The sequence below is a fragment of the Peromyscus eremicus genome, chromosome 4, assembly GCF_949786415.1.
Source record: "Peromyscus eremicus chromosome 4, PerEre_H2_v1, whole genome shotgun sequence".
Classification (NCBI taxonomy): domain Eukaryota; kingdom Metazoa; phylum Chordata; class Mammalia; order Rodentia; family Cricetidae; genus Peromyscus; species Peromyscus eremicus.
The window spans coordinates 47641762-47667430 of NC_081419.1; the positions used below are offsets into that span (position 1 = coordinate 47641762).

The 25669-nt window shown below is 41.8% G+C and overlaps 1 protein-coding gene across 1 annotated transcript in view; it reads right to left on the bottom strand.

Annotated features, from left to right (window-relative positions):
* Positions 1 to 25669, bottom strand: part of Lrp2 (LDL receptor related protein 2) — a 148792-nt gene that overhangs the window by 9630 nt on the left and 113493 nt on the right. The window contains exons 56-71 of the mRNA XM_059260620.1: positions 25247 to 25492; positions 24161 to 24289; positions 23178 to 23294; positions 21797 to 21913; positions 20774 to 20890; positions 19726 to 19863; positions 17471 to 17593; positions 14207 to 14335; positions 9188 to 9319; positions 8267 to 8398; positions 6578 to 6721; positions 5044 to 5209; positions 3582 to 3710; positions 2711 to 2931; positions 1905 to 2081; positions 202 to 321 (exon numbers count right to left, since the gene is read on the bottom strand). Coding sequence (XP_059116603.1) covers positions 202 to 321; positions 1905 to 2081; positions 2711 to 2931; positions 3582 to 3710; positions 5044 to 5209; positions 6578 to 6721; positions 8267 to 8398; positions 9188 to 9319; positions 14207 to 14335; positions 17471 to 17593; positions 19726 to 19863; positions 20774 to 20890; positions 21797 to 21913; positions 23178 to 23294; positions 24161 to 24289; positions 25247 to 25492 — 2337 coding nt within the window. The remainder of the gene's footprint in view (positions 1 to 201; positions 322 to 1904; positions 2082 to 2710; positions 2932 to 3581; positions 3711 to 5043; positions 5210 to 6577; positions 6722 to 8266; positions 8399 to 9187; positions 9320 to 14206; positions 14336 to 17470; positions 17594 to 19725; positions 19864 to 20773; positions 20891 to 21796; positions 21914 to 23177; positions 23295 to 24160; positions 24290 to 25246; positions 25493 to 25669) is intronic.

Consider the following 25669-nt stretch of genomic DNA (forward strand, 5'->3'; position numbering starts at 1 on the left):
GAAGAAGGAAGGGTGGAAGGGGGAAGAATGTCTTTATAACATAAATGGCGACATGACTGCCCCCCAGAGCCTCACGCAGCTCTTCTCATGTTTCCCTTAGCCTCTTTCCCAGCTACTGACTTGAATCTGCCAAGGTCACAAATACGGGATCCTCTGGGCTGCTCGGGGCCCCAAGGCTTCCCAGGCAGTGAGTATCCTCACCTGCATCACAGGCCACAGTGCTGCCACTTAAGAAGCCGGAGCCTTGGGGACAGGCACAGCTGTACCCTCCTGGTCTCAGCAGGCAGAGGTGGCTACAGACCTGCTTGCATGGGTTGGACACTGGAAAGTAGATGAGAACAGAGTTAGGCCCTGGCGGGAGACTGAGTACCCCAACCCAAGTGTGCCTAGGAACTGGTGGGGCTCTGTGTGGCATTGGCAGAGCGCAAACAGCACCCCAGTACTTCTAGGTCACATGTTACCTGGATCCCCACACTACCACCTGTGCCACCCCAAAGTGGCTCAATATTCCCATCTGGTTTCTTTGCTCTTCACAGTCTCTGTCATTGCTACTCAACTCTGCTGTTGGAAGGTGAGAATCTTCTTGGTTCATGCATAAACTTAACATCTATTGGTGCTAAGTAATTTTAAATGGCTCACGTGATGTTTGTACATCTGTGTAAATTCAGATTCTGCTTCAGGAGTTCAGGGTGTGGGGAGTCTAAGTAGGCATCCCATTGCTGACCAATCCCATTTGATGTCATCAGTCCTCAGTCTGCACTGAGAAGTAAGGACTGGGGAACGGGTTTCACCTTTCCCTGAACCACCAGAACCCATACTAAGTGAAAACTTCCAATACCCACAAGTCGGGTGCAGCAAGCCATATTTAATAAAGTCTGCCAGTCTGATACATGCTGAAATTTGAAGACTGTTGGTCCAGAGTGAATGCCAATCTAGCACCTTTGGGATGAAGTAGAAATCCCAAGCCTTCATCTCAAGTCAGCATTTCCCCAGATGGGACCCAGAGCTTCAGCTGACTGAAAGACAGTCCCCAAACTTTGTTTTTCTTTGAGCCAGGTCATCAGGTCACTTAAGACACAGACTATTACATTGAGTATTCAAGTGACAAGCTGGGAAAAACACTTAAGTCATTCAAGGACACTACTTCCTAGAACACACATTCACCACCAGTATGAGTTCCTGGGACTCTCAGCTCTGAGCTGTAATTCCCTGAGGCTAACACAGGATCTCAGAACTGTCCTTGGTTCAGAAATGCAGATTAGATGAGAATGACTTATCCAAACCTGCAACAGAGTTCAGCTAGAGCCAGGATACAGACCACTAAACCAGATGAAGGAAAACACTGAGCTTTGGATGAGGTAGAATTAAGCTAAATTAAGTAGAAGATACCAGGTTATCAAAAGAACCTAGCACCGGATAACCTGGTAAAGGCTAATTTCTTTCCTCATCTAAAAAATATCCTTTCATTTTCTCCACACAATGTTGAGACATTATCACAGGTAACCCTAGGAAGTGGGACTGAATGGTACAAAAATAAGAAGCAGGTATCAACAAGATTAAGGGTTCACAAGATTAAGTATCTGGTTTTGCCATTTTAAGAATGGACATGATTTCTGACATTCATGAGACAGAGCCACTGGGTGATTTCCCAAAGCAGGGGTCTGTTGTCTGCTAGACTCTGTGACCTAAAAAGTCTATCTCCCTAATGCCAAACAAGGACTGACTGAAACATTTCTAATAGTTTTTCTCTGTTCATTCAGCCTATGATGCTTTCTTTCCGGATTCAAAATGTTTAAAGCACCCATGCATACCCCATCATGACCGTCATTCATCTGCTAACGCTACAGCCACCCTTCCAAAACAAGGTGTCCAGCTCATCATCTCATTCCAAGATTGCTTATTACCTGACTGATTGTATCTCAGTTGATGAAAGATTCGAACTTGAGTGAGCCAAGGGTTCACCACCAACACTTTCTCTTTATTTCCTTTCCCAAATTTATTTTGTCTCCATACTTCTCCCTTTTCCTTAGCTACCCAGTATAGCTGGTCTTCAAAGATGTCCAGGCTGAACGGCTTCATTGCTGTTTACCAACAGTGGAGAAACAAATCAGAGTTAATGAAACAATCCCCAGCACTACTGTGACTGCTGTCGTTTGGATTGAAGTAATAGCTAGCATATTTGGGCGGATAAACTGGATTATTATAAATGGTCTGACTTTAGAGTTGCTGGTTTTATTCCATTTTTTAAAAGAATGTGACAAACTAAGACCCTCCTTGCCTCCCACTTTGAATATAAGACAATCCTGGCCAGCTGGGGGAAATGTGCTATGCACTGAATTGATATAGTTCTGTCTAGATTTTGGATAATAGAACAAAACACTCCTTTCCTTCTACATGTTTCTAGTTGAACACAAGAACAGGCTAGCACGTGGAAATGAATAGGTCTAGAAGCAATTGGATGTAGACTGCTAAGGACACATGTGACTTAACATATGGAAGGCAAAATCTCAGAGGGACCTAACAGAAATCTTAGTTCTTTCATTATCTGATCCTGGTACTTAAAATTACAATAAGGATTATTGTTGTTATGAATTTATTTGAATTTAATATAGCAGCTGGGAATTGATGGGAACAAATCTGAGGAATTACACACAGACACACAGAAAATGTTAGACAATTATAAATACATGAATTCTGACTCATTCCTTACCTTCATTTATGATGAGTCTCCTGTCAGTCCCATCATATTTTATGGTCTCAATAACATCTTCTTTGGAGTCACTCCAATAGATCCGGTCATCATTCACATAATCTATGGACAGGCCATTTGGCCAGCCAAGGTCCCGAGAAACCAGAACACTGCGATGTTCCCCATTCATCCAGGCAGACTCAATTTTGGGTTGTTTTCCCTGGTCAGTCCAGAACATAAGCCTGTAACAGAATATTCCCTGGTTGAAGCCTCTCATCTTAGTACTGGGGCGCAGGAAATGTTACCAATAGTGCAATCAACACTTTTCCTGAGTGTGACTGTTTCTACAAAGATGTCTCTTTACTTCCAATGTATGTTACACATAAGACACAAAATATGATGCTGAGATCAAGTCCACTTTGGGAGTTAGATCTCAGGGAAGTACATTTTAAGCTGAATGTCTAGGGACCATGATTTCACCCATAGAAGACACCAGATCAAAGTAATAACTCATAGTGTTTCATATACAAAGACAGGACACCAAACAGGAAAAGGACTTAGATATACTCAAAATAAGGAAGAATTTAGATGCTAATACATGAATGCTAAGTATCCACTTAAATGTCAAAAATCAAGAGGAAAAAAAGACTAAACTAGTTCTTGTGGTGAGGTCAACTACCAAATGGAGTATTTCTACCAATAATCAATGTATATATATAAACACGTCTTTTATGGCTAATGTAATACAACCAAATTACCATCCGAATTTCAATACTTTTTAATGCATCCAAATAAAAGTCAAGAAAGGGATTCGTGTAAGCAGACAGATTCCCATGTGGAATTTCACCATTAGAAACTATATATTGACTAAAGCATCCCTTCAAATACTTACCCTAGCTTAGGGTTCACAGCAATGGCAGCTGGCTGATCCAGCTGGGTGGTGATTAGCCACTTCCGGTACCTTCCATCTAGGGTAGCCACCTCAATCCGTTGGCTCTTGGCATCTGACCAGTAAATATGCCTGAATGTAGAGGGTCAGAGTTAAACAATAGAAAAGCCTGGACCAATCATTTGAAAAGAAACATGAACATGAGAAAATTAAGTCTGTAAGTTCTGGCCAGTGCGACAAATACTCAGACGCCTGCAAATTACTCAGATACTGTATCTGTTGTGCCTGTAGTGGATATATCAGATGGACTGGCCTCACATCGATTTTTTGAGTCACAGGCAGATTAAGGCATGTGGCTTTTAATTCTTACTGCCCAAGAGTCTCTTCCCCTTTGGCAAAAAGCCCAACTGTAATCAAGAAGAATTGAGCACCAGTATTTCCAAATAACAAACTCAGCAAAGCTAGCCTGCTCCTATTTCCACATCTAAGGCTGTAAGCTTTCCCTAACAAGCCGAGAGAAGTCCTGCAGCCTCTTAATTCCCTCATCCACTGAGGCTCAGAAAGAGGTAAAACTTCAAATGAGAGAAATGCACCGCTCCCACTTCCTTATGGAGTTGAGTTAACAGATGTTAACTGTTGCTGTTGTGGTTCTCAGAGGCCCTGCTTCCTGACAGGGACTGAGGTTGAGTCTCCTGTTAGCCTGCAGGCACGTTGGGGACCCAACTAACTTCTTTGGAGAAGCTCAGGTCTCCTGTGACAAGACGGTTGAGAGGGGAAAATGAATTTCTACTTCAAATGACTCCATTCTCGAGGAGGGTGGGGAGTCACTGAGGCTTCCCACTTCATCTTCAAGGTTAAGATTCTCCCACCAGTGTTCTGCCAGTGCAAGCCTCCCCTGGAGGAAAGGCTTATTGGTAACACTTCCACACCAGGCTGTATATCAGGTATTCATGAGCAAGATTTTGCACAAGTTTCTGAGTTAGAGATCATCCAAACTGTGAGCCAGAAGGTTCTAGACAGTCCAACAGAATAGAACAGGGATAAAAACTCTATAACTTTGATACCAGTTGGTACCAGCTAGCTTGGATACTAAAAACTGAGACTTGTTCCTTTTCCCAAATAATTACCAGAGGGAAATGTTTAATCTCCAGTGATACTCTTAGAGAATTTCCCCAGTGAACAACACCGCCATACTCAAAGTTAGTCTCAAAACACAGAACTCTCACATGTAACACAGAATCTGGACCTGGGTGCTTTCCCAACCCCTTCTGTGGCACACACTGAATATAGAAAAGGACAATGTTTGGACTGCACGAAGAGGCAGGGGTGATTGCTGTGGCTAGGGCAGGCCCAGGCATAGTGGAGCTGTGCCAGCTGCTGACTTTACCAATATAACCATGGCGAACTGAAACCAGAACTGCCCCATGAAAATGAAACGGGCAAGAGAGATGAGTGTTATATTTACCTTCCAATCCAGTCCACTGCTAATCCATCTGGCTGCATTACATATTTCAGGCCCAGGTCAACTGCATGCACGGGATTATTGCTACCAGATTCAAAGTCAGGAATGTAGGCACGTTTGATAGCACCAAATGCAGAGCCCTGTCCCAGCACAGTGTAATATACAACACCTGGAGAGGAGTGCACAGTAAGAGTGGATCTGGGGTCTGGTGAGTCATTGACTGATCTCTCTGCCTTATTTCCATGATATAACCGATTCCCTGACATCAAACCTCAATACACATTATACATGCCCTACTCACAAGAAAGGCTCAACTTATAACTTGGTGTGGCCTTTCCCCCTCTACAAGACATGGTCCTGCTATGTAGTGGTTCAGAGAACCTTTGGCTTGTCATTCTCCTGCCCCCTCCCCTAAGCACTGAGGTTAATCTGATCACACACAGATTAAGACTGAATTTTAGAGTATATTGGCATACGTTTCTTCCCCAAACAGGTATCATTCTTGAAAAAAACACAGTTGGAAAGAAAAATATTGCATTACATAAATAAATGTGAAAATACAGTAATAAATTTACATTGGGATCATTATTAGTAGATCATAAACATTTCATATGTATTGTCACATTTACCCTTCAAAAAAGCCTCTCAAGTACATAACAGTAAGATTATTACTAATACTTTACAGTTAAAAATTGATTTTAATAATTGTGACAACTGTTTGATGTCATAACTCTAGGAAATGGAGCATAAGGATAGAAAATGAATTTGTGATCATAGAAGACCATGTTCAATGATAGGCGTTGTTCACCTTTTCTTATATTAAACTAAGCTCTTTTAGTGCCCACTACATATATTTCTGTAGTAGACATCAGGCCAGGAGCTGGGGACACAGAGATGAGTTAGGTTCAGTCTCCAAAGGGCACACAATTAGCAGGTAAGAGAACACCAGTGGACAGCTAGGTACCAAAGGCAATGTAGCATGTGTCTAGAAAGCCTGTATGAAATGCTATCACCTCATGGTGGGCATTTGTGGGACTCTGCCAGAATGTCACACCGGTGACATTGGTGCTCAGAAGTTTGCCACTATTCTATGGTAGAAAAGAAGCGTAGAGCAGGGCAGTGGTGGTGCAGACCTTTAATCCCATCACTCAGGAGGCAGAGCCAGGTGGATCTCTGTGAGTTCGAGGCCAGCCTGGTCTACAGAGCGAGATCCAGGACAGGCACCAAAGCTACACAGGAGAAGCCCTGTCTAGAAAACTTTTAAAAAAAAAAAAAAAAGGTAACTTGTGAGCAAAAGACAAGGGGATATTAAAATACAAGGAGATGTGAAGAGAAGTTTCAGTGTGAAATAAGGGAAAGCTGACAGGGACCCAAGTCCACAGTGAAAATCCAGGGATGTGCTGAATGGGAGCTCCCACTTCCTTCTAGGCAAGAAAAATCCACCTTATTCAAAATGAAATACACAATTTCCACAAGTTCGCCAGGTAAAAACCAAGAAAAATCATCGCAATGACCAGTGTGCAGCTTTTCTACTCACTGAGGTCCATGCCCTCGGGGTCCCAGTCATAGTCAAGCGTTTGGATATGCTCCTCCTCTTCCAGATACTCTGAGAACTTCTCGGAAGAGACGTTGTACTTCCGGATGCGAACATTCTCAGGCAGGAGCAACAGAGGAGGGTTTTCTGTAAACAAAGAAAGGGCTGCTTTTTCTCTCTCATTCCACTTCTACTTTGAAGAAGCAGGTATTAAATGCACTGTAGGTATTTCCCTTGGAGGCAGGGAGGAGACGGAGGAGAAGAAGAGGGAGAGGGAGAAGTTAGTTTTAGAGAAATTTGACCAAAAGAAGCTGACTACCCTGTAAGTCTAAATCCCTGGGGTTGTGAGAATCAGTTTCTTTTATTTATTTATTTATTTATTTATTTAGCCACCAGGGGCAGTTTAGACAAGATTGAGACCACTACAACGAGTCCAAATTCATCCAGCCTCACAGAAAAAATACAGTATTCACAGCCTAGAGCTTCCTGGGGAACTATCAGCCCTCAGTCTTGACTGACAGGTTTTGTGATTCTCTTAACAGGTAATCATCCCCGTAGCCCAATTTAACTGCCAGCTAATGAGAAACAAGCCAGCTTGTTCTTGAATTTTCAGAGTTTTTCCTACAGCCTAAAGTAGCTCTTTCAACGGTGACTCATCCCCAAATACTTCTCTAGAATTTTAAAATTGCAAAATGTCAATCAAATGTGATTTAAGTGACTTTCAAAAGTTCGTTTTATACATTTCCTCAGACTTGACATTATGTTTTATATGAATATTCTAATTTATTTCAGCTATCCCCTTAATTTAAAAATTTAAACATTTTCAAATGTGCTGCTTAATTGCGGGACCAGCTGTTCAAACACCTTCACCCTGGTTTCTCTTCACTCTAACTGGAGGATAGTCAAATGTGCACCTTAAGCACTCAACTTATATTATGTATTGGATAGAGTTTCTGGCCACTCTAACTTACTATCTCCTCAATAAGTTTCTTAAACTCTAGCACTCATTTCAAATCCAAAATAAGGCCATATACTCCTTAACTGGGAAAGGTTAATTTAGACCAGACCTCTGAAATTTGAAACATGATGCTTCTGACTCATATTCTTTCTCTTTTGGTCATTTCAGCTAGTATTTATACTCCTCTTTCTTTAACTAGGTTCTTAGATATAGGCATTAACCTAAAATGTAAAACCAATGATTGATGTTCTGAATGCACCTGACTTTCTCTCTGTGACCAGCAGTTCATGAACAATAACAAAGAAATATGTCAGCACAGTGCCCCAGATGCACCCCACTTGTGTGTGCTTTGGCTCGCCTTGGATTTTGTGGATTCAAATCTTGAGTCCCACTGGACTGGGAGCCAAGGTTTCATCAGTTTATTGTATCCTGCTACAATTTTCTGTTGTTTATGTCCCCTGCAGACTAGCATCTGTCCCATATTAGAAACTTTTTATCCAGGTATAGAAGAGGTTAAATTCAGAATGACAACTAATCTGTCTTTTAACTTTGCACATTTGTTAGGGGGCAAGAGTTAGATTTTTAAGCTAGTAGAAGAGGAGAGAGAGAAGAGGTAGGTAGTAAGAAAAAAGTAGTGGAGACTAGAAGTAGAAGAAGTTCATTGCCTAGTACATCACACTCTTCAGTATTTATGTCCCCGGAAGTGACTCGTTCCAAACACGAACCCATCGTACCATTAGCTGCACACCGTTCTCCGTAATGGCTACTCATAGACTTGAAGCCATCCGCACAGAAACACTCATAACTTCCCTTGCTATTTCGACAGCGCTGGGGGCAGATGCCAAACTGCTCACATTCATTGATGTCTGCAGGCAAAATAAAAACCAAGTATGCAACACATAGTCTGACCCATTCAGAACTGGAACTCACCAGCAAACAGACTAAGCAGAGTGCACATAAAAACAAGCAATGAAACCAGAATATGTTGATGACATACTCCACAATAAAAATCAAACTTCAGCGGACTGCTATTGAGCCTAAAGCCCCAAAGCTGGACAACAATGGACAGAGGGTTATTTTAACCAAAGCAGCATAACTTCATACAATGGTAAGGCATCTGTTTGCTTGCAAAAAACTTCGGGATATTCATCATTGCTTCCCTTCTGATAACTAAACAGCTCAGGAAGACTCACTGAGTTGCTTTAGTAACCAACAGAATTCTTTAAATCATCTCGGAAGGGTTATGGCTATAGCTTTGTGGCGGGTAGCTTCTCTAGAGTACATGATGCCCTAGGTTCAACTTCTAGTACTGGCAAAAAATGAATGAGACACAGTAATTCGTGATAAAAGACACCTAAAATCATACTCTTCACTGACAACCTTGATGAGCTACCTTCGGAGCCCATGCCACAAAACTCACTTATGACTTGCCTAAGTGGGTATGTGACAGCTTTGTGGTTTCTGGTGGCTTTATTTAACGGACTGGTATAATGGGCAGCCGTCACCACTAAGACCTTCATTATTTGACACTGTGAGTCCCTGAGTAAGGAAACCTCATTAAGGAAAGTATACAGTAGTTTAATAAAAATGCAATAGATGGAGAACGTAAAAAATATAAACTTCTCTAGGTAACAATGGAAGGAAAAATATTCTACCTTGGCATGAATTTTTGTCCAAAGTACTAGATTTGAACCCAGGACTACAGGAGCAGACAAATCCTCCATTGCTTAACTGGGTACAGTTCTGTTCACATATGTTTTCAGCACAAGTTCTGTTTTCTCCTAGATCTGAAAACAAAATCTCAGCATTACAAGTGAAGGGAACAAATCAGATCAGGCACAAACACAGATATATAACCAACTGTACAGCATCTTCAGATGACCCTTTTCCGGAAGCCCTGAAATCAGACTGGATCTTTGTTCTGTTAATGGTCTGGATGCTATCTACACACATGTGTAGATGGTCCTGAAGGCCATTTTCCATCATATACAGCACTACCAGGCTCAACCTTGGAGTATCCAGGGATTCCACAGCTACCATCAAGTGCTCTTGTTCATTCATCTTATGTAAGTAGGTAGATAGATGGTAGGTAGATTCACACATGCGCACGCATACACGCACACAAGCATGTATGCACACACACGCGCGCGCACGCGCACACACACACACACACAGATACAGGCTAGTAGAAAATTATAAATATGAGCATAATTTTTATAATTATTGGCCTGTTAATTGGAAGGATGTTTATCAGGATGTAGTAAAATGCATAGTCATATTATACACTTTTCATACACAAAATGCTTATAATAAAGACTGAATCTGAGCTTTCAACAACCAAACATTTCTAAATAAGTTCGTTCAGGATTCCTATTCTATTTTTTTTTTAGACAGTGTTTGTGTTAGGAATTTGTTTAGTTCATATTTAGAGCTTTAAATTAGTATATATAAGGGAAATTGTATAATATACCCAGACCTTAAACTACTTTAACAATACTGCTTGGCTGCCATTGTAGCTTAGTGATAGAGAATTTACCTAGCACGCACAAGGCCGTGGGTGGGTTTTGTCACCAGCAACACACAAAATAATCAATAAATATGACATAGTCATACCTTTTTACTCAGTTATTCTATTAATGAATAGAATAAGGGGAAATATATACACTAAGATTTGTGATGTATAAAATATATAGAACATAATTATCTTTTCAACAATAAGGAAGAAATAAGATATACTTTATTGTCTAAGTTACCACTGATGCACCATTACTGTTATGGAAAATGATAACTTGTAGTATGACATGTTGTAATTTGTAAGATACACTTCATTTTGAGAAACATCAAAATATAAAAAGAAGCATACATCTCAGGAACGATGAGTTTTGATTATTTATATGATGGGTTGTTATTAAGAGTCAAAGCTTCAACTGATACTTTGCCATGGGAAATATCTAAAAATAAGTGGAGAAAAGATTGTAATGTTGTTTAAAGTATTTTATTAAATGTAGAAATTAATGTACAAAAAGAGCAAACCTTTATTTGTTATGAGATTCAGATTTCTTTGCTTCTGGTCCTGGGGTTTGAACCTTGAGCATTGAACCTTGGGCCTTTGCACATGCTAAATATACATGCAACTCAACAACACAAATACTGAGCTACACCCCAGCCTCTACTTATGATTATTAGTATGTCCCTAGATCTTATAGCTTTCAGAATAAAGCAAAAGATGACCAGTTGTGGGTTTGTTTGTTTTTTTTGGGTTTTTTTTTGTTTGTTTTGTTTTTGTTGGGTTTTTTTGTTTTGTTTTGTTTTGTTTTGTTTTGTTTTGTTTTGTTTTGGTGTGTGTGTGTGTGTGTGTGTGTGTGTGTGTGTGTGTGTGTGTGTGTGTGTTGGGTCCTGCTAAATGGCTATTTTTACCCCCAATTTTCTAGGGTCTAGATTATCCAGGCTTCACAGCTTAGATTCTGTCCAAATACTTCTTTGCTCATCTTTGCCTGGTGATCTTGTCCCAGTCAATCTCTGCAAGTCACCTGGCTTTCAGTCTTTCATCCTCATCCGCTTGTTTTGTCTCCAACTACCCCCACACTTGGGTCTTACAGAGAAGCTGAAGAAGCTGAGGCTAGATAGGAGTGGTGAGCAGTGTTTGTCTCCATAAAGGAGTCAAGCTTCATCTTTCCAATGAAATGTGTTTCCGCTAAAGAATCTCCTGGTTCAGATCTAAATAAACTTCTATTTCTGTCTTCCTAACCACATCTCAGGATCTCTTATGGCATAATGAAGGTATTCATTTGTGTATTTTAGATAGAGTAGGAGAATGCCACTCAGTAGAACACTGTCCTTCAAATGCATACTAAGTCTGGGCTACCAATAACTACATATTCCTAAATAAACAAACCTTCCCAGGTTTTATAGTTTTTCTTGGTAGTGTCAGTGTTTTGGGTGTGTCTGGGAACTGTCTACTTGGCATACATTGGCAAGATCATAGTGATTCTCTCGTCTTTCCAGGGCCATAGTCTCTCTACAAGGACCTATTCTCATCACTGTTTCACTGGACTACTTTGTGGTCCTCTCTCAGCTCTAAAGTGCATCTGTAATTAAGTCCAGAGTACAGAAAGCTCTTCCTTGACTGAGTCATATTCTTCGAAAGTAAGCAACCTTAACAAGAGCAGAGATATTGCAGCGTTTGGAATGGAAGATTTTCATATAACATCTTTCATTTGAAGACCAGAAACATCAAAAGGAACATCTAGTCATCACCTTAATCCATGGACCAGTGGCACTAGAGCTGGGCATGCAGCTCAGTACCAGAGCAGTTGCCTAGCAACCAGCTTCTACAAGCAGAAGCATATGGCTATCTGTTTACAAGACAGTCTCTCCAGTCTCCAGTTTATGAAAAATGAATAAAAACACAGAAATAGCAAGTCACTCTACCTTTATGATCACAGAAATTGTATCTTCGACCTGACATCAGTTTATCTCCTTTATAATTGAATGGTGCTAGGAAAATATTCATATCTTTCCATGCCTGGAAATGTGGTGAGTGAGTAGGTTTTTGGGTGCTCCAAGCACACTCACACTCAAGTGAGGCATGTGTTAAGGCATGATTTCACTCTGTATTTCAAAACATCGTGATGCACATCTTAAATTTTTAAAATCATATCTTGACGGGGGATGTGGGGCCTGAGAACTTCCATTATAAATAATTTTACACCTAGCCAGGCATAGTGGCACGTGCCTTTCTTTAATCCCAGGACTGTGAAGGCAGGCAGGCAGCTCAAAACATGGAAAGACAGAGGAAGTAAAGTAGCAGCTTCATTCAGATAAGATTCGCTAGTTGGGTGGTGGTGGTATACACCTTTAATCCCAGCACCTGGGAGGCAGAGGCAGGTGGATCTCTGAGTTCGAGATTAGCCTGGTCTACACAGTGAGTTCCAGGACAGCCAGGGCTACATAGTGAAACCCTGTCTTGAAATACAATAAAAAAGAAAGAAAAAAGAATTTTATACCTGTGTCAAATGAATAACAGATATCTGAATTCTATATCACATCCACTTATTCTATTCAAAGAAGTTAATGCCATACCACTTATTTCCTATAAGTAAACCTACTTTCAATGAAATTCCAAGCCACAGTTAGGCGAAGTCAAACTCAGAAATTTGCTAGTCTCCTGAAGCTGTTTATATATTGATCTCTCTGTGTCAAAACCCAAATCTGCCACCCAGCTTCGCAAAAATCTAATGAAAGTTTCATCAAATCACTTCATTTTGTCAAGCACTCCAAGCCCCACTCAGAGGGTATGTGAGATACGTGGCAAACCAACTCAGTGTAGTATGGCCATTTAATTATGAAAACGTCTCCTGCATGCCTCGGGGTGGTAGTGGTGATGGGGAACCATGTAATAATACCCACGGAGCTGAAAGCACATGGAGCTAACTAACATGGCCAATCTCAGACTCTCAGGATTTAAAGAGCTCCTTCAGAGACCACTGGGATGGCCCAGAGGGTAAAATCTCGCCCTGCAAGCCTGGTGGCCTGAGTTCCATCCCTGGAACCTATGGCAGATGAAAGGAGAGAACCAACTACCACAAAATTGTACTCTAGCCTACACACACAGGGGATGTGGCATGCATGGGTGCATGCACACACAATAGCTAATAACTGATCAGTTAAGGACACCAAGGCTTAAAGAGGTCAGACCGTGCTGGGCACAACAGGTGCCACAGGGGGTCAGAGACCTCTCTCCTTGCCTAGAGTTCCATAGATGCTTCATTTCTGCTTTGTTACTCTTTTGGTTCAGCAGCAAATGACTTCAACTTCTTGAGCATCACTTTGGACGTAGACAATAGCTGCTGCCAATGGGGCAGTAACAATTAGATAGTGTGTGGTGTGTGTGTGTGTGTGTGTGTGCATGTGTGTGCGTGTGTGTGTGTGTATGTGTGTGTGTGCGCGTGTGTGTGTGCGTGTGTGCGTGTGAGTGTGTGAGTGTATGTGTGTGTGCATGTGTGTGTGCATGTGTGTGTGCATGTGTGTATGTGTGTGTGTATGTGTGTGTGTGAGTGTGTGTGAGTGTGAGTGTGTGTGTGAGTGTGTGTGAGTGTGTGTGTGTGTGTATGTGTGTGTGTGCGTGCGTGCGTGTGTGTGTGTGTGTGTGTGTGTGTGTGTGTGTACACATACATAATAGAGATGAAGCAAAAACAAAGATATGGACTACCAATATGTTCTCAACAGTTCAAAATGAACCAAATCCATCCCTTGATTATGTTATCTCTTCCTGCCCAAAGTCTACTTTATTTCTTTATTTTATTTATTTATTTATTTATTTATTTATTTATTTATTTATTTTGGTTTTTCGAGACAGGGTTTCTCTGTGTAGCTTTGCACCTTTCCTGGGACTCACTTGGTAGCCCAGGCTAGCTTCGAACTCACAGAGATCCACCTGCCTCTGCCTCCTGAGTGCTGGGATTAAAGACGTGCACCACCACTGCACGGCTCCAAAGTCTACTTTAAAATAAAAAGAACCATGCTATAATCCCAGTACTCGGAGGTAAAGGCAGGAGAATCAGGAGTTGTAGGTGATCCTTAACTACAAAGTGTGCTTGAGGCCCATCTGAGTCACTTGAGAGTGTATCTGGTTATTTTACTATAATGAAATATAAAGCCAAATGTTTACTTACTGCAACCAATTTCATCAGAAAGGTCACCACAATCATCAACATTGTCACACACATAGTGCTCTGAAATGCAGTGTCCATTGGTACACTTATATTCGGTTTCTGTGCAAGGTTTATGGGTTGGATTTTTACCTGCAATGTAAGAACAAGTTAAAGTCAAACTACTTCTTCACTGAAACAAAATGCTTCACTTCCTCCACTCACAAATAAATGCATGTTTCTCTACTTTTCCCAGGCTCCCTTGCAGCTAGATTGAGACCAAATGACTAGCTCAAGGCAATAGTCTGTGAATTAGAAGAGACATATGTCACCCCTGGACTAAAGCAGTTAAAAGCCCATGTGCCTTCACATTGTCTCATATGCTGGGTCTGTAAGCTTAGCTGTCAGGTATGTCAGGTGGCTAGCTCCAAGCTGGAGGAGGCTGTGCGAGCCGTGCTGTCCTTTATACAAATGAGAAAGAAACCTTTGTTGTGTTAAGACTTGGAGATTTGTTGTCGGTTGCAGCAACACCAATTACTCTGAGTAATATGGAGTGATGAGAGAAGTAGAATCTTTCCAAATCAAAAACTGAAAACATTTGGCATCAGCTCAACAGTCAGGAGATCCAGGTTATACAATAGCCAAATAGTTGGTAGAGAGGGAAGGCAGATCATGTGCTTACGGGAAAGAGGTTAGAAAAGAGTGTGCTAGCAATGTGCCCAGCCTGTCCTTACTTGGCAAAGGCAAAAAAAGAGAGAAGGTCAGTGAAGAACTGGTTAGTGTATAGACAGAAATGCAAGAAACTAATGGAAAAAAACCTTGCAGTACGAGAAAAAGCTAACTGTATCTAAGCCCCAAGCAGGAAGAATTTGTAGGTTAAAAGGTCTAAGATGCACAGGACCAGTGACGCCATAGCTGGACAAAATGCCCTTCTCTTTTCCTAACGGTGTACATGCCAGTGAGCCACGACAAAGGTGGCAAAGAACAGGAAATGAGGCAGATGAAGAGCTGTCTCAAAAGGAACATTCAGTGAAGTTAACTTTAGATCTGAGGACAGCTTCCTGAGAGAAATATGTGGCTGAATACGCAAAAATGTGGTAACTGCTACACCATTGATTTTAAGTGAGAATTGAAATGATTCAGGAGGATTATAACCTATGATGATTGTCTACATGCAGTATTTTTACAGTGAGAAGAATGGATCCAGAACAATGCCAAACAGACCAGAAAATAATTCTAGAATTGGCATTTCTGAAGCAATAATGATTTTAAAGATAATCAGTCATCAGACCAGTAAATGAAAGAATTTTATAAGAAATTTATAGTACTTCAAATAGAAGAAAAACATTTCTCAGTTCATCAACATATGGCTAGGAATATAAAAGTTTTCTCCAAAACTATGTGTTGTTTCCTGTTTCTTGTTCAAGAGCACATTCAAAGAGTGGATGTATTCTACCTATAGAATTCCTTTAGCCCAAGATCAGCACAACACTAAAGAACTGGATTCATCATATCAAACACAAGTCTTTTAAAGTGACGATCTAGATGCATTTACAGCTTGCCGCAGTTAAGACACAGTGCATTGTGTCTTCCTATACATCATTTGTCAAAAATCTTTTCTTGAATAAAGTCTTGGACTCCAATGTGCAAGTGAATGATGTTAGACAGTGTACATCCCCTAAGGGGAACACAGTCTACATAGCACCTTCATATGAAGAGGAAAACGAGCCAGAGACTAGGAAGCACAAGAGGCATGGATGCTCCTCTGAGAGAGGTATCCCGACCTAACCAAATCCCTTCTGACCTAAGTGGTCCCTTCACAGCATCTGCATGGACTGAACATACTATTTACGGTCTAGTATCTCCATGCATTACAGAGTATGCGAGGTGTTGTTAAGTATTGACTACAGCAAAACCCAGGGTTGTCTATATTCAACAGGTGTCATCCTAGCCCAGTGGTACTTCAGAACTGCTGTTGGTGAACAGCAAGTCTAATTCTTTCATTCCAAGTAGAATGAAATACAATATTCATTTTGTCATACTTTTATTGGGGACAGGAAACACAAATAAAACTAACTACTTGTATCCATTTTCAATTTTCTCAATGGCTTTTCTCTAAACAAACTAATTTCCCCAAAAAACTCATCAACTCTTTCTCAATAGACAGATTTTTTTAAACCAAAGTACAACTATTTTCAGTACTTAGATATAAAATTCAGTCAGTTTTTTTTTTAAATTTTAAAATAATCTACTGGAGTTGAAGAGATGTCTCAATGGTTAATAGTACTGGTTGCTCTCCTTGAGCACCTGGATTCAGGTCTCAGCACCCACAATGCAGCTCACAACTGTCTGTCAATTCTAAGCAATCTGACACCCTCCTCTGGCCTTCCTGGGTACCAGGCATGCATAAGGTGCAGACATACATGCAGATAAGACACCCAAACACATAAGTTATGATGTCCTTATTCATCTGGGAAATGGGCTTGCATATTTAGAAAGGATTCTAGGTTAGTTATGTTAACGCGGATGGTGCCTTGCTTGCAATGATCTTTTCGACTGAGCATGAGAAGGAACACACACTCACATATCAGATTACCCATTAGTAACTGTGCAAGGTTGTGGAGTAGCCAAGCCTCATCTTTGACAACAAATAATCCTTTAACCTGTGGAGGGTGACTCAACCAGTATTTAGCCTTTTCTCTCGTTTTCTTATAAGATACGTGAGAGCAGCTTATTAAATGCTTAAGTAAAGACTGACATGTAAGGGCCTGTCAACATCTTGCTCGATGAGATAGGAAGGGGGTGGCAGGTTGGCATCTGAGCCATGTATGTGTTTGTATTGTCTGTGATACACCACCACTGTGGGAGCCCACAGAAGTTTCCTAATGAGATCTGAGCTTGCTTTGCACAGCAGGGCTGCATAAGGGGATGGACTGACCATGTGCAGTGGTTACCAGGTTTTGGAAGGGTCTGCACTTGGCTGTGCTGGGGGGGTTCTTATACTTCACCCTTTGGCATTTCTATAAGTAGCCCTTTAGAAGAGATAGAAAGGGCCGGTGGGTTTTGATTCAGGCCCTCCCGAGGCTATCCTGTGTTTCTCTCTCCTCTATATTTCTATCTAAATATTTCTCACTTCTCCCTACTTAAGAGTACCCTGGGGGAAAAGTGGGAGCGGGTCCCCTGACACACCACAGGCCTCCTCAGCAGGACAGATGGAAACCCCAGAGGAACATCTTACAAGAGCGAAGGACCCTGGTTTCTGCCTTCTCCTTTTCCCATTTTGCTTACAGTGTTCTTCTTTCTCGTCGGTTCCATCTCCGCAGTCATCCACACCATTGCACAGCTGGTGCCCATAAATACAGCGACTATTGTCACACCGGAAACGATGTGGTGATTCACACGGTACATTGACTGACAAATGAAAAACAAAACTGCGAGTTGAAAGTAGAAGTGACAGTGTACTCCAGGCTATCCCAATGCCAGGCCCACTTCATTCATTCATTCATTCATTCATCACCTTGCTTGTCTGATTAATCAACAAACATGTCTTGAGTCTCACATACACACCACAGCACTGCTGCAGGTGTTAGATACATCCTAGCTATGAAGAGGAGCAAGGAAGACCCAGTCTTCATTCTCATGGAACTTCATTATAGCAGGAACAGACTTTACATGCAGATGAATCAATTATACAAGGAGCCCCCTTCTTGGGAACATATATATGAAATATAACACAAGGAAGCAGGTCAGAAAAGAGCCCACAAGGGAAAGATGAATCAGAAAAGAATATGGTAGGCTTGAAACCTTTATAAAGAACTCTGGGGGCTGGAGAGATGGCTCAGAGGTTAAGAGCACCAACTATTCTTCCAGAGGTCCTGAGTTCAATTCCCAGCACCCACATGGTGGCTCACAACCATCTATAATGAGATCTGGTGCCCTCTTCTGTGTACATAATAAATAAATAAATTTAAAAAAAAAAAAAGAACTCTGTGGCTAGGGCACAGAACAAGGACGTGTGTGGATCATGGAGCTAGGTGCTGTTAGTGGAACTACTACTTAAATTATTTGCTATAAATGACTGGCGTGTGTGTGATTTGATTGGCTATGGCTATTTTGCCTTACAAAGAGAAATAGCTTCCTAAGGGCTTCTCTGAAATTTCAAGTCATAAAGTTAAAAACAAAATACAAAGCAGAGCTCATTACTAACAGCTAAGGCAATATCAGGGAGTGCTGGAAGGCCATTGTGAAAAACAACAGTCTCCAGAATGGAAGGGAATATTCTACCACCACTCCCGGTAATCAGATCTCTGCCCTAAAACTGAGTAGTAGGAAGGTTCTAGGAAGAGAATGAAAGGTGATATGACTTAAAAAGAGCGATCAATCACGCAAGCCATCAGAAGATTCCAGGCAGATATGAGTCTGGGTCCCTCACTTCTGAATTCACTTCACCCTACTTGTGAATCAGTTGAAAAGTTTCTTCCTGACTAGATTGCCTCCTGAACCTACTCAAGCCTGTGAATTTGCATTTCTCACATTTTCCTGAGCAATACCTCCCATTTCCAGCCTGGGGAAGACACTGAGAATGATTTCACTAGCTTCTCACCAGTGACTCAACACAATAGCAATTTCATTCACTTTATTTAAATCAATAGCTCTCAGTCAGTGGACATCCAAAAAGCTCTGGGGCTTTTTAAAAAGTTATGGGGAGCTGGAAAGATGGCACAGCGGTTAAGAGCACTAAGGTTCCCTTCCTGGCATCTACATGGAAGCTTAGAGCCATCTGCAAGTCCAGTCCCGGGGTCTCTGACGCCCTCTACTGGCCTCGGGTAGCACTGTTCAATGTGTTGCACAGACACACATGTAGACAAAATACCTATACACATATTTTTTTTTAATCTGAAAAAAGGTCCCATCCATCCAGATCATGCCTCAATAAAATGAAGCCAGAATATGTGGTGTGATTCTGGCCTGTCAACCAACAGTAGGTAGAGTCCACTCATTAAAAACAAACAAATAGCCGGGCGGTGGTGGTGCACGCCTTTAATCCCAGCACTCGGGAGGCAGAGGCAGGTGGATCTCTGTGAGTTGGAGGCCAGCCTGGACTGCCAGGTGAGTTCCAGGAAAGGTGCAAAGCTACACAGAGAAACCCTGTCTTGAAAAACCAAAAAAAAAAAAAATAATAATAATAATAATAATAAGTACATGTAAGATGGCCTTGAATTGTTATGTAAATGGAAGTAGGTCGGGTCTTCAGGTTTTCTGTAAGGGAAGGGTATGTCAAGGATGAAGCAAGGGACCTGTGCTCCTCCGTATGTGTGCACTTCTGGTTTCCATATTTGCTACAGCCTCCATGTTTAAAATCTTGGATGTTGATCCATCTTCCTCAAGCTCCAGATGGAGAACGGAAGCAAGAACTGAGCGAGATCAACAGTATGAATTGTGCATCCATCAGGGCTCAAAATGATACAGCTGCCCTCCGAGCTCACACACATCATTTAAGGAACACTGAGATCCATTCTTCAACCCATCCCACTCCCGCTTACAGCACAGGTGAAGCTCCTCATCAGAACCATCGACACAGTCGTTTTCTCCATCACATATCCAAAATGACTGGATACACACATGATTTTTACACTCGAACATGGCAGCTGGGCAGTGGGTGCCATTGGGAAAGCGAGTAGCTGTTGGTAAGAAGGGGTATATACATAATTTATGAGATGAACATACCCTATTAGATCTCTCTCTACTCTTGCTATTGTGCCTCCCTATTATTCATCATTATTATTCATTATTGCTATTGTGCCTCTCTATTATTCATTACCCTGTTGCTGTGATTATTATTGAAATTAAAGAGGACGTGCTTTGTCTAGGCATGGAGACACATGCCTTTAATCCCAGCACTCGGGAGGCAGAAGCAGGCGGATCTCTTCTACTTCAAGGCCAGCCTGGTCTACAGAGTGAGTTCCAAGGCAGCCAGGGCTGTTACACAGAGAAACCCTGTCTCAAAAGAAAAAACAAAAAACAAAAAGGGGTGTGGGTGTTCTTAAGGACACTTGTCACCTGTATCAGAACTGTCTTTCTCCCCCTTTTTTTAACGTCTCTGAGCTTTATTTAGGTGGTAGCAACTGCATCAACAGTCCGTTGTAAGTAACTATCAATAGTTAAATATTTATTCACTAAAATGTGGGGATTTTATTTGTTCTACAGTTTTTAATGATTTTTATACATCATCATGCATACATCAGAACACTTTAATGCTGTACACTTTGAACCCAAGTTCTTTGTGTGTTTGTTCATTCATAGCTACAGCTTTCTTCATCTGAAATGTTTTTGTCCAACTAGTGTTTTGTAAGATATCTAATAATACAGTTTATTAGCACATTCTATTTAAAATATTGCTAATAATTCGCATTTGAATGGCCATTGCAAACAACTGGGGATCCTAAGTCCACTGGGAAAATCATGACTCAGGCAAACTGAAAACTATCAGAAGGCTGAATAGAACATATTGATGCTTTTAAACTAAGGAGTGGATTGTGTCTAATTCCCATGCACTCAGACGTACAGAACCTCGAATAAGCAGGCACTTACGACAACTGGATTCATCAGAAGCATCCAGACAATCTGCTCTCCCATCACATGTCAAGGAATTGGGCACACAATGTCCACTCGTACACTGGAAATGATCGGGACGGCAGGTCTTCATGTCTGAAGAGAAAAGATCATCATTCCCAGAAGATCTCACGGTATTAGATGCATGAGTGTGAGAAGACCACCATCACCCCTACCCACACCCCGTGGCTTACTCACAGCACACTCACTCACACGGATCATCTGTGAAACAGATCAACTCAAAATTCAGCTTCTCCATTCAACATATTGATATGAGCACTATCACCCTGTTAGCTAATTCCCTAGTTTAAGGTTATAAAATTTCCCCAAAACCCAGCATTTAATCAGTATTTAGATATTCTGTCCCAATGCTCTGTCCTCTACACCATGGTCACCTATGGAAAACTAATCTGTTTATTTGGAAGCACAATGAGAATGAAGGTCTGCTTCTAGGTTTTATCTAAATTAAAACGAGACTTAAAGATGCCCTTTCTTGCCCAGCAGTGGTGTGTACACCTTTAATCCCAGCACTTGGGAGGCAGAGACAGGAGGATCTCTGAGTTCAAGGCTACATGGTCTACAGAGTGAGTTCCAGGATAGCCAGGACTGTTACACAGAGAAACCCTATCTTTAAAAAAAAAAAAAAAAAAAAAAAAAAGGCCGGGTGGTGGTGGCGCACGCCTTTAATCCCAGCACTCGGGAGGCAGAGGCAAGAGGATCTCTGTGAGTTCGAGGCCAGCCTGGTCTCCAAAGCGAGTTCCAGGAAAGGCGCAAAGCTGCACAGAGAAACCCTGTCTTGAAAAATCAAAAAAAAAAAAAAAAATTCCTTCTTATTTTCTTGTTTTTCCTATCATTAAGACCAGAATACTGTAATTTAAACATAAAGTACAGAAAACACAGAGGATACCACATAAATTACCTATGTCATTATGTACTAAAGAACCATATCAACACTAGTCCCTAAACTGTCATAGTGGAAGATTCTGTATGCCCAATAGTTACCACAATCCCGTTCATCCGAGTTGTCTCCACAGTCATTTTCTTGGTCACAGACCCATCGAGAGGGGATGCATTGCTGATCGGCACATCGAAACTCACTCTCTGTGCATTCCCGTGGAACTGAAAAGGAAAGCCACCTGGCCATCAGTGTGCACTGGGAATCTCATCGAGGAGATAGGCGTGGGAGCTAGCATAGATTCTGTCCTGTGATCCAGTCCCATTCTAAGACAGAATCTTCTGCCTCGATGGGCATGGTAGCATTTAATCCCAGCACTTGGGAGGCAAGGGGCCAACCTGATCTACATACTGAGTTCCAGGACAGCCAGAGCAACATAGTGAAACCCTGTGTTTAAAACAAATAAACAATCCTCTGCCTCAAATCCAAGTCCAAAAAGAACAGCCTTTAAGGCTTTCATCTAAATGTACTTTAATAGCAAAACTCCAGCTAACCAATTACAGTATTCAATACGAACTTTCTTTATTACCTTTTTGTTCGTGTAATAGTGGGGATTTAACCTAGGGCATCATCCACGAAGCCAAGTGTTTTACCACTGAACTATATTCTCTAACTCATGCTCATATTTTTTTATATACCTATAGGGTCCATTAACACTTTGACCCAAGCATAATGGGCTTGTGACCTTCCTTCAGACTCCCACATGACTGGGAAGTACCACCTGGGCTACCCTTTTGTGTAACAAGTGTGACAAGTATTAGCTGGTTGATACTTGAAGCTATAATCAATACCCTAATTCTCTCAGTTGCCTCTGGTCAAGCTGAAGACTTATTCTAAAAGATAACTAAAGCTGAAAAGTATATAATTAAAAAAAGAAACTTGAAATTGAAAATATATCATGAGCCAGTGATAAGTATTCAGGTAGGTCTTATTTTCCAAACACACCTTATTATTCAAAACTGAATACTGGGTGTAGTGTGATCTAGACCTATGGCTTCCTTCCCTGTGTCCCGTTTCTAGTAGTTATTATATCTTATACTAAAAGAATTACCTATTCCAGGAATGACCATAAAAATAGGAGAAATACTCCTTCCCCTGATAATAGAACCACATTGGGAAAAGGCTTTCAATGCAGGTCCTTAGGGCAAGCACCTTTTCTTACTTTACTTCTTTTGGTTTTCTTATTTATCTTTTGTCAGAAATCATCTCATTTGTGTTGAGAAAATAAGTGCCACAGACCAAAAGTAGACTTGATCAAAACTAACCCCCTCACAAATACCTTCTCCCAAAGCATTTCAGAAGGAAGATATGTACTTCCATAGCCCAAAGAACTTGACATCCACCCTCTGAGGATGAAAAGCAGTGATTATTACAAACGGACAGGCCAGCCCTGGTGGTTCATAGAGTCACAAAATCCCGAGCACTCACCACAGTTTTCTTCATCTGAATTATCTCCACAGTCATCATAGGCATCACATTTCCAGCGGAGAGGGATGCAGTGGTGATTTCTACATCGGAAATTCCCAGGATTACATGGCACCTCCTCTGCAAAGCACAATCATTTTCAAGATGTCATACGCCAAGGCCACAGCTTCCTTATGATACAGTCTGTTTCCATATTCTTGAAGCTCCCAGACATAGAAGGATGGCCTCTGGGAGCTAACCCTAACCTGTTCCCTATCTGGAAAATAAATTCATTACCTTTGATGGGGAGTGGGGGTGGTTGAGCCTGGGTATCTCTGTGTAGAAGAGAGACATGGGGCACTGTGACTGGCCCTTATGGTATCAAGTTTATAACCGGCAACAAGAAACTAAAACATTGTCAGGGGCTTAAATGGAGTCAATGGAACATTCTGTTACATTGCCTTCAGTGGGTTTAGATCTGGTGGTATTAAAATAACACATTATCATTTTTTCTCTTCCAAACAATGTACACTCCGACACTTTGGTGAGACAGTATGTACATAATTTTGACAATTTCTATTCCTTTACTTGGTCTTTTGTCCATAAATTCTTTCCATGCTGCCAGAGTGACTACAGCTGCCCAATAGATGATTATAAAAATCGCAAAGACCCTCAGAATATGATGGTCATGAAATAATACATCCAGATTTGGAAATCTCTCTTTGGAGGCATGTTGTACCTTCTGCCATCTGTGAGATCAGACAAGCTATTTAAACCTGTCATGTATGAATACCAATTCTACATCTGGGAAAATTAAACGTGTTCCTAACATCTTAATGATACCTTCTTTAACTTATTGCATGCTTTGGGACCAGACGTCATTTAAGATGACATGAATTCCGTTCCCCTGAATAACTCTAAACATGGGAAATCTATCCGTATGAGAGCGAGCAGCACTTGACACTGGCGGTCTGTGGCCCCTCCCCCACCCCTGGGGCCCCTCCTACCACAGCCTTGCTCATCACTGTTGTCCCGGCAGTCATCGGCGCCATTGCACACAGCCCACTTCGGGATGCAGCGGTAGTTAGTTTTGCAGCTGAATTCCGTGTGGTTGTCACAGTTATAAGCAGCGCTCACTTGAAATGGAAGAAAGCAAGAAATGAGGATGGGAGTACCAGCCCTGCTGGAAACAGCACCAGAAGGCTCCTCACTGCGGTTACTGCAGAGGACAGGGTCTGTCAACAGTTAACATGGGACCACAAAGCAGACTCTGGCAACCGGCAACTTGGTTAGGTGTTATCTGTTCAACACGAGAGGATCAACGGAGCCCTGACTTTTCCTGCCATCTCAGTACCATTCATTAGTGTTGTGATGTAGTTTGGAGTGGAAGGGGGATGTGGTGGTGTGAATGAAAAGGGCATCCATAGGTCCATAAAAAGAGGCACCATTAACTGGGAGGTGTGGTCTTGTTGGGAGAAGTATGTCATGAGGGTGGGCTTTGACGCTTCAGAAGTCAAGCCAGGCCCATCCATTATCGATCTCTCTTCCTGCTGCTTACAGATCCAGACATAGAACTCTAAGCTACTTTTCCTGCACCATGTCTGCCTGTATGCTGCCAGGCTTTCCTCAGTGATGATAATGAACTAAAACTCTAAACTAAAACCCCAATTAAATGTTTTCCTTTGTAAGAATTGCTGTGGTCATGGTGTCTCTTCCAAGCAATAAAACTGTAACTAAGACAGGGCATGGACCTGGTTTGAAGTAAAATCCCTGAATTGAAATGCTGGTTCTGTGGTAATGCGACTTTATTTACCTATAAAATGGTAAAGCCTCAGGTTCCTGATCTCAGTGTTTCTCAAATGAGAAAGGGCTCCATATACCTCGTTATTATCATGTTCCACATGACACTTAGTGCCATGCTAGGGAGGTATGGCCGGGGTCTGGTTACAAATAAAGGCCACTCAACTATGCTTTATCTAGCAGTGATGGAGTTTACAAGGGAAGACAGGGAAGGGTACCCGTGGGCTGAGGCGGAGGGGCCACCCGCTGGCCTCCTAGCTCTGGTTTTGCATGGCCCACCCCAGGGAACTCACTGCATTCCTGCATAGGCTCATCCGAATAGTCTCCGCAATCATTGTCCACATCACACTTCCAGCTCTGCGGGATACAGCGGCCGTTGTTACACCTGAACTGGCCAGGTTTGCAGGTCCTGCTGGCACAGTGCGAGCTGTCTTCGTCTGAGTTATCCTGGCAGTCGTTCACGGAGTCGCACTGCCAAGCCTCGGGGATGCAACGCTTGTTGGCACACTGCCACTCGTTGATTTCACACCGGTGGTGCTCTGCAAACAAGGCATTCAGTTACCAGTTGAGAAGCTGTCGAGAAAGGGCACACCCAATTCACACTGGGTGGAATCTAGAGAATTCTCTCTTAACTTCCTTTCACTGAGGCTACATTCTAGTGTATTTATTGTTAACAAGGACCACTATATGGACATCTATCCTCGTTAGAATAACTA